Source organism: Mesoplodon bidens (assembly GCF_964165515.1).
Source record: "Mesoplodon bidens genome assembly, chromosome: 4".
NCBI classification, from domain to species: domain Eukaryota; kingdom Metazoa; phylum Chordata; class Mammalia; order Artiodactyla; family Ziphiidae; genus Mesoplodon; species Mesoplodon bidens.
Window position 1 is genome coordinate 46,393,168 of NC_138160.1, and position 16,508 is coordinate 46,409,675.

Consider the following 16,508-nt stretch of genomic DNA (forward strand, 5'->3'; position numbering starts at 1 on the left):
TCTATTTTACGTTTGGTAGTGTATATATGTCCATGCCACTCTCTCACTTCGTCCCAGCTTACCCTTCCCCCTCCCCGTGTCCTCAAGTCCATTCTCTACGTCTGAGTCTTTATTCTTGCCCTGCCACTAGGTTCTTCAGAACTTTTTCTTTTATTTTTAGATTCCATATATATGTGTTAGCATACGGTATTTGTTTTTCTCTTTCTGACTTACTTCACTCTGTGTGACAGACTCTAGGTCCATCCACCTCACTATGGAGACCTTGACTGCCTTACACAGCTGAACTCCCAGGATGGGAAGGGCAACCTGGGCGATCCTCCGCCGACGTGGCCCACGGTGGGTACCAACCTAACGGACATGGTGGCTCAGAGAAAGATCACCATCCGGGAGCTGGGGGGTGGTGCATGGGCCCCATCTGGTCCAGTTACTATGGAAACTGTCATTCTCTCCTGTTCATGGTGGACGCCTCTAACCCCACCCAGCTCTCTGCATCCTGTGCGCGGCTCCTGGGTCTCCTTTTGGCAGAACAACTTGAAGAAGCATCGGTTCTGATTCTCTTCCATAAAATTGACCTGCCCTGTTACATGACCATAGAAGAGATGAAGTCATTAATCAGGCTCCCGGACCTCATTGCTTGCTCCAAGAGGAATATCACCACGTAGAAATCAGTGCCCGGAAAGGCACTGGCTTGTCAGAAGTGCTGCGCTGGCTCCAGGACATCCACAGAACAAATGGTTGACTGCAGGGCGGAGAAGCATGGCTGGCCCGCTCTGTGGCAAGAAGGCAGAAGCAGCACTGCTTGGCCTCTGGCCATCTGTTGCTTTTATAAGGGCAGAGTAAGCCCTAGAAGATCGGGTTCCATGCTGAGTTGCAGTGATGGGTAAACTGAGGCACCCAGGTTATAGAAACTCCTGACATCTGCCCTCTGGCTCCAGCGCTGGGAGAGGAGGACAGGCCTGCCAGGTGGCTTGTGTCCTACACCGTCCTGGGATGGTTCTAGGGTATTTGTTCCCCTCCCCCCAGGAGGGCTGCTCTCTCAGCTCTGACACAAGCTCCGACCTGTTGAGTTTCTGATACCGTGACAGTATAAGGAAGCTTGTGGGAAAACACCTATTGCTTGGTGCATTTGTGTCCTAGGGCCTCTGTAACAAATCACCACAAATGGTGGCTTGCAGCAGCATAAACTTATGTTCACGGTGCTGGAAGCCAGAAGTGTGGAGGCTCTGAGGGAGAATCCGTTCCCTGCTTCTAGTGGCTGCTGGTGCCACTTGGTGTCGTTGGCTTGTGGCTCGCAGGACTTGAATCTCTGCCTCTGTCTTCACGCGGTCTTCTCTCCTCTTTTTATAAGGAGGATGTAGGGCCCACCCTAAATCCAAGGTGATCTCATCTCAAGATCCACAGTTACATGTGCAAAGATCTTTTTTCCAAAGAAGGTCACCTTTGCATGTTCCGGGGGTTACAACTTGGACATATCTTTTGGGGCCACTATTAAACCTACTGCAGTCTGGTAAGAAAAAAAAAAAAAGCACACCTACTCAATGAAATCTATAATACTTTAGAGCATAAAAATTAGGCTTGAATGTATTGGGGAAAATCCACATTACTCGATGAGAATAAGCAATCATAAAATATCAGCTTTGCCACAAGTAATCTAAAAAATTAATAAAAACTCCATGAGATTTTCTAGAAAATAAAACTTGAAGGTGCTTCTTGATTTCATCTGATAGAGGTATACAAGAATATGTGTTTCCCCTAAAAAGTAGCAATGAAGGGAACTTGCCTTACAGAGGGAAAACATATGATAAAATTATAATAACTATGAGTCATAGGTAAGGGCACATAAATAGGTAAGTAGGCCAACAGAACAAAATAAAGTCCAATAACAGGCCCAACTATGACTATTACTTCAATGATCAATGTGACCTTTCTCATCATGGGAGAAAAGACAAACCATTCTATAACTTATGTTGGAACAATTGGCTATCGATTGTTCAAAAAGAAAGTTCTCCCTCACACCATATATAAAAATATATCACGTATGGATTAAAACCTAGTTTTACAAATAAAATTATAAAAGTTTTAGAAGAAAGTATAAGAGAATTTATTTTTCTTTGGGTGGAAAAAGGCTTACCTAAATCTCAGGAATCAAAAAGGAAAACACAAAGCTGTGAACTCGCACGTATGTTCAGGAAAGGGAGTTAAGTTTGAGGTAGGAGGTGAGGAATATATACTGCATATTTTTGTATTATTTGAATCTTGTACAATCACGTTAACTTAATATATTATCTATGTTCTTTACTTTAAAGATAAAGAATCAGTAATATCTCATAACTAGCAGCTTCTCACAATTTCTTGTGTATGCCAATCTCAGTCTACCTTGGCAGCCCTGACTGGAAACCATTGAGTTACGTCACCTAAACCCCCTCTACCAATGGCATTAGCCCAGCTCCCTGGAGCAAGGTGCAGGCTGGTGAAGGAATGCCCAGAAGATGCTTACATTTAGCTTCATCTTTTTTTTTTTTTTTTTTTTTTTGCGGTACGCGGGCCTCTCACTGTTGTGGCCTCTCCCGTTGCAGAGCACAGGCTCCAGACGCCCAGGCTCAGCGGCCATGGCTCATGGGCCCAGCCACTCCACGGCATGTGGGATCCTCCCGGACCGGAGCACGAACCCATGTCCCCTGCATCGGCAGGCGGACTCTCAACCACTGCGCCACCAGGGAAGTCCTAGCTTCATCTTGAATTTGTTTCTTACTCACATGATAGATCACATCATTCATGATGTGCTTACCCAAAAAGATAGTTTTGCAAGGAACTTACCTGGTTACTAGCGTTATTGTTACATAGAATTTGCAAGTTGATAAATTTCTTTTTGGCTCATTTTAACTCGTTTGTTTGTTTGTTTTCCTGAAACTTTTCCCTACGTCCTATAAAGTTATGTTTTTACAATTTCTGGACTCTCAATGTCCCTATATAACATTTTCACTCCTCACAGATGAACCCAACCCAATTTTACCTTCCCTAAAAGTTTCAACTTTCCCATTTTCTTAGTTCTGTCTGGTTTCACAATTATATTAAAACCTTTTCTAAAAGAAGTCATGACCAATAAGGTGCAAAAACTGACACGTCTCTCACTGATATTTACATTAAAAATGGAATCTGTTACCCCTAATAAAACCCTATAATTAATGGGCTATATGGAAAAATCTTGTCAAGGCAGTATTTTTCTCATTTCTTTCCCCCTTTTTCTTATAAGAATATTTAAACAACATTTTTTTAAAAAAAAGGTCAGCACCTTTCCAACGTGCATCTGAAAGACTTTTAACTCTTACTTAGATTGAGCCTTGATTGTGTGCTTAAATACTGCCAAGATGACTTGAACAGAGGAAGAATGAGATTCAACTGAGCTGCATGTACTTTTTCTTTTGTGCTTTATGAACACCCAGGTGTTTGAGAAACTGATTATTAATGAGTTTCATCATCTGGTCTAGCAATTCTTCAGAAGTCCAAGATCTGTTGACAAACCTACAACTTTCAAAGTTGGATTTTCTCCAATTTAAAATACCTTAATCTGATATTTCACATTTAAAAATTGCTGTTGTTTTTTGAAACTCTAAGATAAAACTGTGCCTTTTTGAGTAGTCCTATTCTATTCTTGGTCCCTGGTAGGAAGAGTTGCATCTCTAACAGCTTTCCTTTTATGGGCTCCTAAAGTAATTCTAAAATGGGCAAGTTTTCCGCATTTCATTGGTTATTCACTGCATCTAACCAATTGCAGGAGATTGACTTTCTCGGATCTCAGCCCCTCAACACAGTTTTGCTGTATTTTGCCATGAGTTCTGAAGGGAGCTAACAAGAATGCATGTAAAATTCTTAGCTCACTGTCTGAAACATAATAGCTGCTAAAATATTATTGATTCTTACTGCTCCTTTGCATGGCATAATCACCACCAAAGCAGCACTTATAATAATAGTAAACATATAGTGAATGTTTATAAATGACACAGGACAGTGTTAAGCACCTCCCAGGGGATTAGCTAATGAACTAGATATAACCTTATTATCCTCCTTATACAGATGAGAAAACTAAGGCTTTGAGAGTTTATTCAAGTTTAATCAGTGGAAGAACTGGGATGGAAACCAGTTGCCTCCATAGCTGGGGCTCCTCAGCGAGGAATAAGATCAAGGATCACTTTACTAGCCTAAAGTCATTATGGTGCAGAAAATGCATAGAAAACATCAAAAAATGAGCTATTAGGGAACTAATTTCTCCATAGAGCATGACATTCTATATTTGCCTTCTATTGATTGCTACTACCGCTCACCATAATGGTGCCTCTAACTGCAGTGCATCTCCTTTTCTGTGGCCAGTCTTTGAATTATGAATTTTCTCAGTTTTCAATAGAGTAAGAATTCAGCTTTGTGAGACATGAGGAACTAAATAAAAGAAAGGGGATTTACTGAGGTCAGTTGCAATAGATTGCTCTTCAGTGTTCTTCAGAATCACCAGTCCTGCTTAGAATCAAATGCAGCCCATAGACTTCCATTGCCGCCCAGAGTTAGCGTCTTATCACTCTGCTGAATTCCTTTCAATTTCTACACTTGAAGTCATTGGTCTCACTTAGTTCCTCAACTTGATTTCCTCCTGCTGTTGAAGGCTGCTGAATAGCTGTCTGGAAAGCCACTATCAGCAGCTGTCTCTCCCCTGCCAAGGAAAGGCTTTAACAGTGAAAAGCTGCACACTGCTTCAGATTGCATGCATGTGTGATTTTCATAAATTGAATTGAAATGATTCAGAAGGAAAAAATGATTGAGAGGTGGTGCAATGGTGACCCAATATCCCCATGAGGACTATGAAGTGATATCCCAAGCATGCTGTTCGTTCTTGTTTCTACAACTACAGGATAATATTTATCTGGCTTTTACATAGTGTATCAGGTGACAGGAGGAAGCCTAAGTAAGATGCTAACGCCTCTGCTGTATGTATTAAGCTGCAACACTTTTTCTCTGACATTTATTTACTAAATCACAGATGCTCAAAAAAAAAGGACCTTGAGGTGTCTATTTGCCTGTCTTTTTGTCTAAAGCACTGATCTCTTAAAATAATTCTGCAACCTCTCTCATTTATCTATGTCAGTATTTATTACAGGGCTTATTGTCATTTTTCATTAAGAAATATGAGGTACATTTTCAAACATAAATACTTTAAATAGTAAATACTACACTTCCCTTCTACTGACAGCCCCAACCAATAAAGGACCAGAATCTCACGACTGTCTGGTTCTCCTGTTACTGAGAGCTCATCAGAAAATTATAGCATCTGGTAATTGTCTTTGAGTAGAAATTTAATTAATAGAGTATCTACAATTGACACCAAATGGAAAATAACTTAGAGGAAAAGTATGAAGTAGGGGGAACACATGATTTCTTCTTTCTTGATCAAATAAATCCTGTTCTTCATTTAAAAAAAAAAAGGAGTTGTTCTACCTTCTCTCAGGATCATTCCAATTTTAAGGTTATTAATGTCCATCACTGGCAGATAGTACAATTTTCTATTAAACTAATGGTCATTGTCTACTTGGAGACTCCTCTTGAAATTATTCCTTAATGCCTACTTCATGAAAGGTAAATCTAAAGAAGGCTTTTTACGCAGACATAGAGAATGGACTTGAGGACACGGGGAGGGGGAAGGGTAAGCTGGGATGAAGCGAGAGAGTGCCATGGACATATACACACTCTCAAATGTAAAATAGATAGCTAGTGGGAAGCAGCCACATAGCACAGGGAGATCAGCTCGGTGCTTTGTGACGACGTAGAGGGGTGGGATAGGGAGGGTGGGAGGGAGACGCAAGAGGGAGGAGATATGGGGATGTATGTATATGTATAGCTGATTCACTTTGTTAAAGTAGAAACTAACATACTATTGCAAAGCAATTATACTCCAATAAAGATGTTTAAAAAATTTTTTTTTAAATAAAGAAGGCTTTTTTGTTGTTTTGGGGGTAGACCACCAGGTTTCGTGTCTTACTGAATTGAATGTATTGTTTGTGACAACAGATGTAAAGCTAATTAAGCTGTGCTTGACATGGTCCTAGCTTCTTCATCTGCACCATAAAAAGGCTAACCTAACAGCTGTCTAAATCTATGAAGTCAAAAAAGGATCAAAGCAGAGACACAATTTCCTCTGAACTTGAAATGAAAATGAGTGTGTTTCTGGTGTCTATCAAACTGCCTAAAACCAAGTAAATCATTTCAGAAGAAGCTTTCAGCACTCTATCAAGGTGATGGAGGTAGTGGGGTGGTAAAGTAGAAACACGTTTACAACTTCATTTCTATAGACTAGATAAATAACCTCCATTATTCAACATGATAAAACCAACCAGAAACAGAAGTTAAGATGTTCATATATCAATCCACTAGTAGGACTTAAACTCCATCAGAGGAATAGAAGAAAATAAACAAAAATGGGAGGATAATGTCTTAATGTTATTTAGCTGTGATTCACCTAGTGTTAGGTCACTTATTCCCAGATATGCATGACTAGCTTGTTGCATATCTTTTTAGTTTGAATGCAAAATTTGCATGAATACACGAAATAGTATTTATGAGCCAAGTAATGTGTTGCGTGCTTTACATATACAGTCTCCTTTAATTTGCCCAACAAAATTGTGATGCAATTTTTATTATCACTATTTTAAAGATGAGAAAGCTGAGCATTGATAGAATTGAAAAATAACATCCCAACCAGCCAGAACTAGTAAGTAGTGAGTCCAGGATTCAAGTCCTCATCTATTTAATCTAAAGCCCATATTTTAAATCATTTACAGTCATTACCCTAAAGTTCTCTATGTGATAATATAATCTTGGATAAGATGAGAAAAAAAATAAGTTTTAAGACTGTGTGCTCTGAATTTTCTGACACAATATGGTTATGATTTTCTCCATTTGACAAATAAAGAAGCATTAGCCTAATTATGCTTAGGGCTCAGATAATGAGCATATCTTGATTTAAAATTTACAATATGAACAACTCATGGCAGATATCTCAATCTGACCACAGAAATCCTTTCTTATTTTTTTTCTTTCTTATTTTTTTTAGTTGGAGGATACTTGATTTATAATGCTGTGTTACTTTCTGCAGTACAGCAAAGTGAGTCAGTTTTATATATAATATATATATAGATATATGTAAAAAATATTGTGTGATATTGCTTATATGAGGAGTCCTCTCTTATTTCTTTTATTTATTTATTTTATTTATTTATTTTTTTTTTTGCGGTACACGGGCCTCTTACTGTTATGGCCTCTCCCGCTGCGGAGCACAGGCTCCGGACGCGCAGGCCCAGCGGCCATGTCTCACGGGTGCAGCCGCTCCGTGGCATGCGGGATCTTCCCGGACTGGGGCACGAATCCGTGTCCCCTGCATTGGCAGGCAGACTCTCAACCACTGCGCCACCAGGGAAGCCCTCTTATTTCTTTTAGTAGCCAGTCTCTGTGATTGTGGATTTAAGCCATTGAAGCTTTACAATTTTATAAGGCAAAAAAGAAAGAATCCCTACTTTTCTGATAGCAGCTTGGATGAAAAAGGCTAATGAGAGGCTCTAATGTAAGTGTTCTGTAACTTTTTGTGCCATGAATTGCGCTATATAGTCTGAGGAAGCCTATGGACTCCTTCTCAGAAGGTTGTTTTCAATGCATAAAATAATCTACATAGGATTACAAAGGAAGCCAACTGTATAGAAATTTAGTTATCAAGAATTTTTAAAAACAATACAGTAATACATGAATTTCTTTATTATACATTAAGTAACAAGACCTAGTGGCATGTCTAGTAACTACCGCACATTTGAGGCAGGGGTGGATGCAAAAAACTATTAGAAGATCTGTCACTACTGTAATGTTCTATTCCTTTAAGTATTATCTGCACATTTTAATATGAATACTTGACTTAGTCTCAAATTAATCAACACTTCTACCCTCCTCCCAAATAATGTAAGAGTTCTTAGAAAGCTTTAACCACTTATGTTCTGAATTACATGATATTGTTGTCCACTATTTCCATACCACTTTCTAGCTATACCTCCAAAGTTAGTTGTTACTATTTTTGTGGTTTTAAACAATTAATGATTATTCTGATTTTTCCACATGTTGACCATTTAAAAAAATTACCATCTTTATTTGCACTTCATTATTTGCTTCTGTGCTCAATTTCCTTTATTCAAAAGTATATCTATTAGTAATTCTCATTAAACTTTACAGGGTCTGTGAATGGTAAACACCACCAGTATCTGCCAAAAATGTTTGCTTCATCCTGAATGCTAAAAGGTATTTTAACTGCATATAGAATTCTAGATTGAGAGTTATTTTCTTTATAATAAATTAAAGATAGTATTCCCTTTGTCTGGTTTTTATTATATAGATAAAGCAAGAATAGGATGGTTTGAAACAAAAAACTTCTTGGTATGAGAAAGAGCTCTTAGAAATTTAAATATGGTAGCTGAAATTTAAGCATGCAGTGAAGATTTGTACTATCTGCATCAATAAGCTTTCCCTGATGTATTAATTTTCTATCACTGCTGTAACAAATTACCAAAACTTGGTGGCTTAAAACAACACAAATTTATTATTTTAAAGTTCTGGAGGCCAGCTGTCCAGCAGGGTCTCATTAGGCTCAAATCACAATGTTGTCAGCCTTCTTTCTGGAGACTCTAGGAGAGGATCAGTTTTCTTGCCTTTTCTAGCTTCTAAAATCCTTCTAGAATCCATTCCCATCACTTGGCACATGGGTCCCTTCCTCCATCTTTAAAGTCAGCCATGGTGAGTTGAGTCTTTCTCACATTACAACACTCTGACCTCCTCTTCTGCCTCCCTCTTTCATACATAAGAAGAACTTTTGTAATTACATCAGGCCCACCTAGATAATCCATGTTAATCTCCCTAGTTTAAAGTCAGTGGATTAGCAAACTTAATCCCGTCTGTATCCTTCAATTTTAAAGTGTATTGCTTACAATATTGGAGGGTGTTACCCCTGGAAATATAATAGAATCAAACAATTAGGAGAGGCCGCTAGGAAATTAAGTATGGATGCCTCTCCAATGGCACATATTCTTGGGAGCTATCTGGATTGCCTTAACCACACAACAAAATCATATATTGAAATTGGAAGCCTTGACTGGAATACCACAACATGTCATGCTGACCACTTTGAAAGTCTTTATTAGCTATAGTTGTTTTGCTCAGTTGGAGTGTCGACTCTTTTAACCTCTCCCCTCTGAATTCTACATATCCTTTCAGGCTCAACTTTGGTCCATCTTTACCATAAAACATTTTTGATTGCTTCAACCCCAACGGGCTCTCCCTTTTCCAAATTCCTATCAGTCTATAGTCTATATTTTATTATTTTGCTTCTAATTACTCTATTGTTTACTGTTGTTTCATCTTCATTGTCATCATCTTTGCTCCCATGTAGTGAGGCCCCCCCCCATGGAATCAGGCTCTGCTCTAAATGCATTTTGAGCACTACTTCAATTCTCATAGCTACCCTTCAAGGTAGTTATTATTAGCCTCAGTTTGTGGTGGAGAAAATAGAGACTCAGGAGATAACATCTGGCACCCAGGTTCAGACAAGCTGAAAGTGGGGGAACAGGAATTTGAACCCAATCTGCCTGACATGAATCTGGTGTTTCTGACCCTTTCCCTATACTGCTCCAGACAACGTTTGTTTTGTTCTTAGACTATATAAGCTCCTCCATGGTAGGAACTCTATTTTTCTGAAACTCCCACAGCATCTAGCACAGGCTTAAGCCTAAAGCAGGAGCCCAATGCAAGCATGACATGGCAGGTTTGGCAAAAACATGGACTTGAAGCAGGATAGTGCCATAAGCAATGCAAATAGCCCCAGCTTTGGTTTATTGCATGAGTGAAGTGATTATACAAGAAGTTGAAGAACCTATTTCAACAGCTTTTATTTTGTGCCTTTAAAGGATGCCCAGTAGGTTAGGAAAATTTGGGGAATTCCCTTTAGTGGTTTTGCAAGGATGACTATGGTGACCTCGGTCAACGAGTCACCTAGCTAAACCTATGGAACCAGAAGAACACCAATGCCTGTAACCATGGGGTTTACACAGTTTCAATATCCAACCAGTTGTTGCTAAAATCATTTCAAATAATTTCTCTCAAAGGAGTGCTCCGTGGTTATGCCCAAGTCTCAGTGGGCCTGCTTCCTGCTGCCTTCAGCCAACCCTTCGGGGAAACTGAAGTGCTAGTTCCCAGATCCCATCCTGGTATGAAGTTCCAGAGCACTTACACTTGTGTTTAATGATAATAATTAAGGATTAAAAAGGGCTCTTCAGTGCACACAGATAATTCATTTTTTAGCCATGCAGAAACATATCGTTTCTTAGATCAGAGCCTCTTCTAGTATAAAGTGTCCCAAATCTGTGCCTTGCCCAGAGGGGCACAGATGCAGCCACACATATTTTTCAGACATTCATGCACTTTATGTTCATGTGGTTGCAAAAGAACAGACAAAAGCCCTCCTGGAATCTGTGGAAACTCCAAAGATGAGCTCATTTGTGGGCTGCCCCTCAGATACTACTGCTGTAGGTGAATTGCCCAAGCTCAGACTTGGACAAGCAGATAATGTGAAGGAAAGAGGGAAGGTGCCATTGCTGAAAAGCAAGCCCTTGGGCCAAGATAGGGCTTATAGGAACCCCCAGGCGATGCGGGAAGCCTGTGGGAATACTTCCTGGCCCTGGGTGTACATCCTGCTTTGTTTCTGAAGAGGGTGTTTGGCACAGGGTAGGTGTTTGTGGGTTGGATGAAGCTGCTTCTCAGCTCCCTGGCACAGGGTCCTCCCATAAAATGGGCATATAACTGGGGCTAGAAATATGCAGAATTATAGTTGGTGATGCTTTTAGAGTTTTTCTTATTAAACCCTTGTCTACCCAGCCCACTTTGTTCTTTTTCTCTTTCCATCCAGCTCTGTGGGTCTGGATGTGGTTTTCACATGTGGCAGAATCCCCCACTCTGGCCTCCAGTCTGCTCTCTCCCAGAGTCCTGCCAGGGTGACACTTAGCACATTTTCCTGTGTCCCATCTCCACACCGGGCCCTGGCTACACCGCCAGTCTGACACCAGAGCTTCCCAGCCTGTATGCCTCTGCACACCCTGCAAAGGAGTGAAGAGTGGTCTGAAACGGTCAGGGCGTCAGTTTGAGGGACAGGCAGGGCCTGGGGGACAGGCAGGGCCTGGGGCACAGGAGCCACCCCCTCCTATGTCCTTACCCCATACAGCTTCTAGGAACAGCAACTTTCTCTGTTGGCCCCAGCAAGTCACATAACTAGTGTCATTTTCTGTGAGTATCTTGAGAAGATTCAGAGCCACTGTTGATTGCTGCCAATATAATCAATGAAGGCAAATGCCTATCTGCAGCAGTTTTTAATTTTTGGTGTGCATCAAATTTACTGACTAAGCTTTTTAAGATTATGATGCCAGTTCCCTATCCCCTGAAATTCTAATTCAGTCAGTATGGGGATTAGAATCTGCATTTTAATTAACCCCCCTGAACTATCTTTCTGAACCTTGTATTTATCGAGATAGAGGAGGCATTTTTAGCAAATAATCCCAAAACCTGGCAGGTTTATTTCTTGCTCATGATACATATGTTTCTAACACAGACTGGCATGTGTGTATAGGATGGAGGTGGGGGAAATCACAGATAGGGAAACTGAGGCCCACAGAAGTGAACTGACTTTCTCAAAATCAGAGAGAAAGTTGGAAGGATTGAGTCCTTGTTCTATAGCTGGCACTTCTGCCACTATTCCACACTATATTCCTTCTTCAAGCTTTAACATGAGTTAAGAGAGGACCACTCCCTCAACAGAACTCTGACATATTAGAAAAATGGGCGGGAGGAGGGGAGTGGAGTCAGGACTGTGATGGGAGTTGAAGAACAGGCTGCCAATATCCCGGAGAAGTGCCAGGTGCGGATTATATTACCTTTCAATAGTGTATTAAAGAGTTATTAAATTGGGGAATTAGGAATCTTAACTTAGTATAAAATCATAACTTTTGAATTTGATAGAGATATTAGAGGTTATCAAATCTAATCTCCAGATGAGGAGAATGAGTCCCCTGAATGAATCCTAATCATGATGGAGCTATGACCAAAACCCGACTTGATCAAGGTCAGTGGGCTTTCTGCTACTTTGCCTTCACGAGTCCTTGATATGTTTTCCTGGCATGGCTTATAGGATCCCAGTTAAGGAAACTCATAATCTTTCACTTTTGAGAAAACAGGACTTTTCTGTGTGGCAAATTCATCCACTCAGCCCACAATGTTCTCCACATCCTCACAGGTGCTTCTTCCAGTGCTCTCAGAGCTTCTGAAAAGGCGGCAAGAGACACTTGGCCTCTGTTACATACCAACAGCTAACATAACTGCTGGCACTAGTAGGTTCTGAATAAATGGTTGATGAGGGATGGCATAATAGAGAATGTGCCTTTCCATGAACTCCATGGACTATTTTCCTGCATATTGCATTATTCAGGATGTTAGTCTTATTTGGCAAACAGCCCTAAAGTCTTTGATCTTTTTTCCATGTATCAGCAGTAACATTCTGAGGGTTTTTTGTTTTTTGTTTTTTTTAATTTATCTTGAATAACTCTCTAAATTCTAATATGCTACAATCTCTTTCGGGACACAGACTGTGTTATTTACCTCTTCACACCTAGAACAGAGTCTGGTAGATAGTGTATCCCAATTGAATGGATGAAGGGTGAAGGACTGTCTTCCCCTCTCCACCTTCCGTACCCTCCTCTCTCCTTTATCCCCACATGCTTACAGGGGTCCTCAGTAGTTTGTCAGAAAGCTTGCAGGTGTCATGGAGCTGAGCAGTCCAGTGGTATGTGTGTGTGTGTGTGTCTATATATATATATATATATATATATATATATATATATATATATATATATATATATATATATATATAATATACGGGGGCACCCCTCCACATGAGAAATCTGACAAAGGACATGGAATCTGTGTCAGAGCAGCTAGTGCTAGCAATGTGTATCCTTAGAATTCTGTCCTTACCAAAAGGTGACAGAGCCCACATCAAGCTTTGCCGTGGTTCTTGGATCCTATGTCCACCGCCTTTCTGCTCTCCCCCCGCCCCCTCCAGCTTCCTCCTCCTCCTAAGTCACTCCCGGTGTATACATGCGTCATTAGCAACCTCTCACTGTGGCAGGAACGTGGCTTTCATCTATGAATAGATTTTAACAGCCTCCTTCAAGCTTCCTCTCAGGGCTGTACTGACTCAGCCACGCGGGGGACAGGGAGTGCTTTGACTGAGAGCAAGCCTTACCATTCCAAGGTGTGATGATGGGAATGCAAGGAGAGCAGGGCAAGAAGACCCAGCTTGAAGGAAGCCTTCCTACATGAATACGTCCACCATGGAAGAGCCAAAAAGAAAGATGCTGAGCAGCTGGACAACTATTGTGGGTTGCTGTGGATAAAGGGATCATTCAGGATATGAAATGAGTGATTTCAAAAATAAGACCTCTTTCAGATTTGGGCTTTGATCTAAAGATTAGGAAGAAATTGCTTCCCCTGAGAAAGGCTATTTAGAGAGTCAATCTGCAAATAGCCAAGTTGGGGCAAAAGAGGATTTCCAGAAGGCAAATTCACGTCGTGAGGGATGGGTGCCGTGCCTTGCAGGCTGAGTCACAGCTACTGCCTTTAATCAGTGACCAGACACAGTTACCACAGCAGCCAGCTGCAAAATGCACCTCTGCGGACTTTCAGAGATCCGAGTGACCACTTCTGGCTCAGGCTGCTTCACGCACCCAGAATATGTGGGAACAAACCAAGTTAGAGCCTTAGGTAGGATGGAACCAGCCAAAGAGGTTTTTCCAGAAAGAAGTAACCTCATGGCTATTTATTACTAGGACAAAGGATTCCCCTGATAGAAATGTTTGGTGTCTGCTTAATTGTTCTCAGGCAGTTATTACTGTAATTGGTAAGGGGCAATGTTCCAAAACCTGGTCTAGACCAGTATTAAAAAGAACCTGTGTGTGATTTTTTTTTTTTTTCGGAACGCGGGCCTCTCACTGTCGTGGCCTCTCCCGCTGCGGAGCACAGGCTCCGGATGCGCAGGCTCAGCGGCCATGGCTCACGGGCCCAGCCGCTCCACGGCATGTGGGATCTTCCTGGACTGGGGCATGAACCCGTGTCCCCTGCATGGGCAGTCGGACTCTCAACCACTGCGCCACCAGGGAAGCCCTGTGATTTTTTCTGTTGGAGAGAGTAGATAAACATTTCCATCCAAAGTCTCACTCAAGTATTTACTCCGTCCGCCTCTCTTTGCCTCTCTTTCTGTGTGGCTTCTCAGGAGGGTGAGCATGAGGTGGGGTTTGAGGACCAAAGCGACACACCGAGATGCAAGTATATGCAGTGCTCCCTTCATGCCCTCATCCTTAGCTGCAACAGGCAACACCTGGGTTAGTGAGCCAGGCTGGTGTTCCCAGAAGCAATGACTATGAAGGTTCTGGTTTTTATTTTGGTCAACTGGAGACTCTGCCCAGGAACAAACTAGAATGACAGGGGGAGCTTCAGAGTCAGGTGGGGTTCAGAAACACGATGATTAGGAAGATACCCGTGCCCCAAAATACCACTTCCCACTGGAAACTCCACACTCAGACCTTCGTTTCTCTGACTCAGATTCTATGAACTCCCACTGCTGGGGTTTCTCCCCCCACTGACAATGATTCTTCTTCATCTCCTCTTTCTTTATCCACAGCCAGGCATAGTCTCCATCCCCCTTTCCTGCTGGAGTCAGTATTAAGTGGAGAGTTAAATTTACTTCTTAACCACGTGCTGAATGTTTTCTTCTCTGAAAGGTCATAGCATCTTCCATCTATTCCATTCATCTGTGCACTTAACTGTGTGAATCCTTGGGTTATTACTTGACGGTGTGATGGGTGTACATGATCTTCCCAATTATATTTTAAGTGCTTGGGAACAGTGATGTAATCAGGAGTCTCTGCCATTAACAACAGATTCTAACACATAAGAGGCCTTTAAGAAATACCTGTAGTTTGGGCTTCCCTGGTGGCGCAGTGGCTGAGAGTCCGCCTGTCGACGCAGAGGACACAGATTCGTGCCCCAGTCCGGGAAGATACCACATGCAGTGGAGCGGCTAGGCCCGTGAGCCATGGCTGCTGAGCCTGCGTGTCCGGAGCCTGTGCTCCGCAACGGGAGAGGCCACAACAGTGAGAGGCCCGCGTACCGCAAAAAAAAAAAAAAAAAAAAAAAAAGGAAATACCTGTAGTTTGAAGATTTTTTTTGGAATTAATAAAATTTGTTTTTGAGCAGTGTTAGGTTTATAAAAAACTGGAAGGTACAGAGTTCCTCCTGCCAGCCACAACCTCCCCCCTCCCCAGTCTCCCCTACTATTGATATCTTATATTAGCATGGTATATTTGTTGCAATTGACAAGACAATACTGATACTTAAATTATTAATTTAAGTCCATAGTTCACCTTAGGATTCACTCTTCTTGTTGTATATTTCATATGCTTTGACAATATATAATGTCACAGAATCATACAGAATAGTTTCACTGCCTTAAAAATCTCTAGTGCTTCACTTGCTTCATTCCCCCTCCCCCATTCCCCCCTCCCCATGTGCCAAAGCCAGACGGCCACTACTCATTTTCTTGTCTCTATAGTTTTACATTTTTCCAGAATGTCATATAGTTGGAATCATAAAATACGTAGCCTTTTCAGACTATCTTTCACTTAACATTGTGCATTTAAGTTTCTTTCATGTCTTTTCATTGCTTGAGAGCTCATTTGTTTTTAATGCTGAATAACATTCCATTGCCTGGATGTACCACAGTTTATCTATTCACCTACTGAAAGGCATCTTCATTGCTTCCACATTTGGGCAACTATGAAGAAAGCTGCTATAGGCATCTATGCACAGGTTTTTGTGTGGACCTAAGTTTTCAACTTATTTGGGTGAATACCAAGAAGTACAAATGTTGACTCATATGGTATGAGTATGTTCCATTCTGTAAGAAACTGCCAAACTGTCTTCAAAGTGGCTGTACCATTTGCAGTCCCACCAGTGATGAATGAAAATTCTTGTTGCTCAGATGATCTTCTGAGACTGGCTTTCGGTAAGTGGAAAATATAAAAGAAACATTTATGGGGTGGAATGAATTCAGAATCACCTGTCCCTACCCTTGGACTGTCCTGCAGAGAACAGTGAGGGATAGTGGAGAGTGAGTAGAGATAGAAACATGCACACCCAGGTGATAGCTTCACCCTGCTACTTAGTAGCTATATGGTCAAAGCAAATTACTTAACCTGAGCTTCCTTTCCTCTTATTTAACAACTGGGACAATAGTACAAACTTCCTCAGACTCTAGTAAACATAGTAAACAAGATAATGTATGCAAAGACTCTAGCATAACCCTGTGTGCATTAACAGGCACTCCATAAGAC

The 16,508-nt window shown here is 41.3% G+C and overlaps 1 protein-coding gene across 1 annotated transcript; it reads left to right on the forward strand.

Moving 5' to 3' along the window:
* The first annotated feature begins 400 nt into the window (after nucleotides 1-400).
* Nucleotides 401-925, forward strand: LOC308615865 (ADP-ribosylation factor-like protein 16). Its single transcript, XM_081231737.1, is given in 2 exon segments — nucleotides 401-657; nucleotides 660-925. Coding segments are annotated over 2 exon segments (333 nt in total). The 5' UTR covers nucleotides 401-404; the 3' UTR covers nucleotides 740-925.
* The last annotated feature ends 15,583 nt before the right edge of the window (nucleotides 926-16,508 follow it).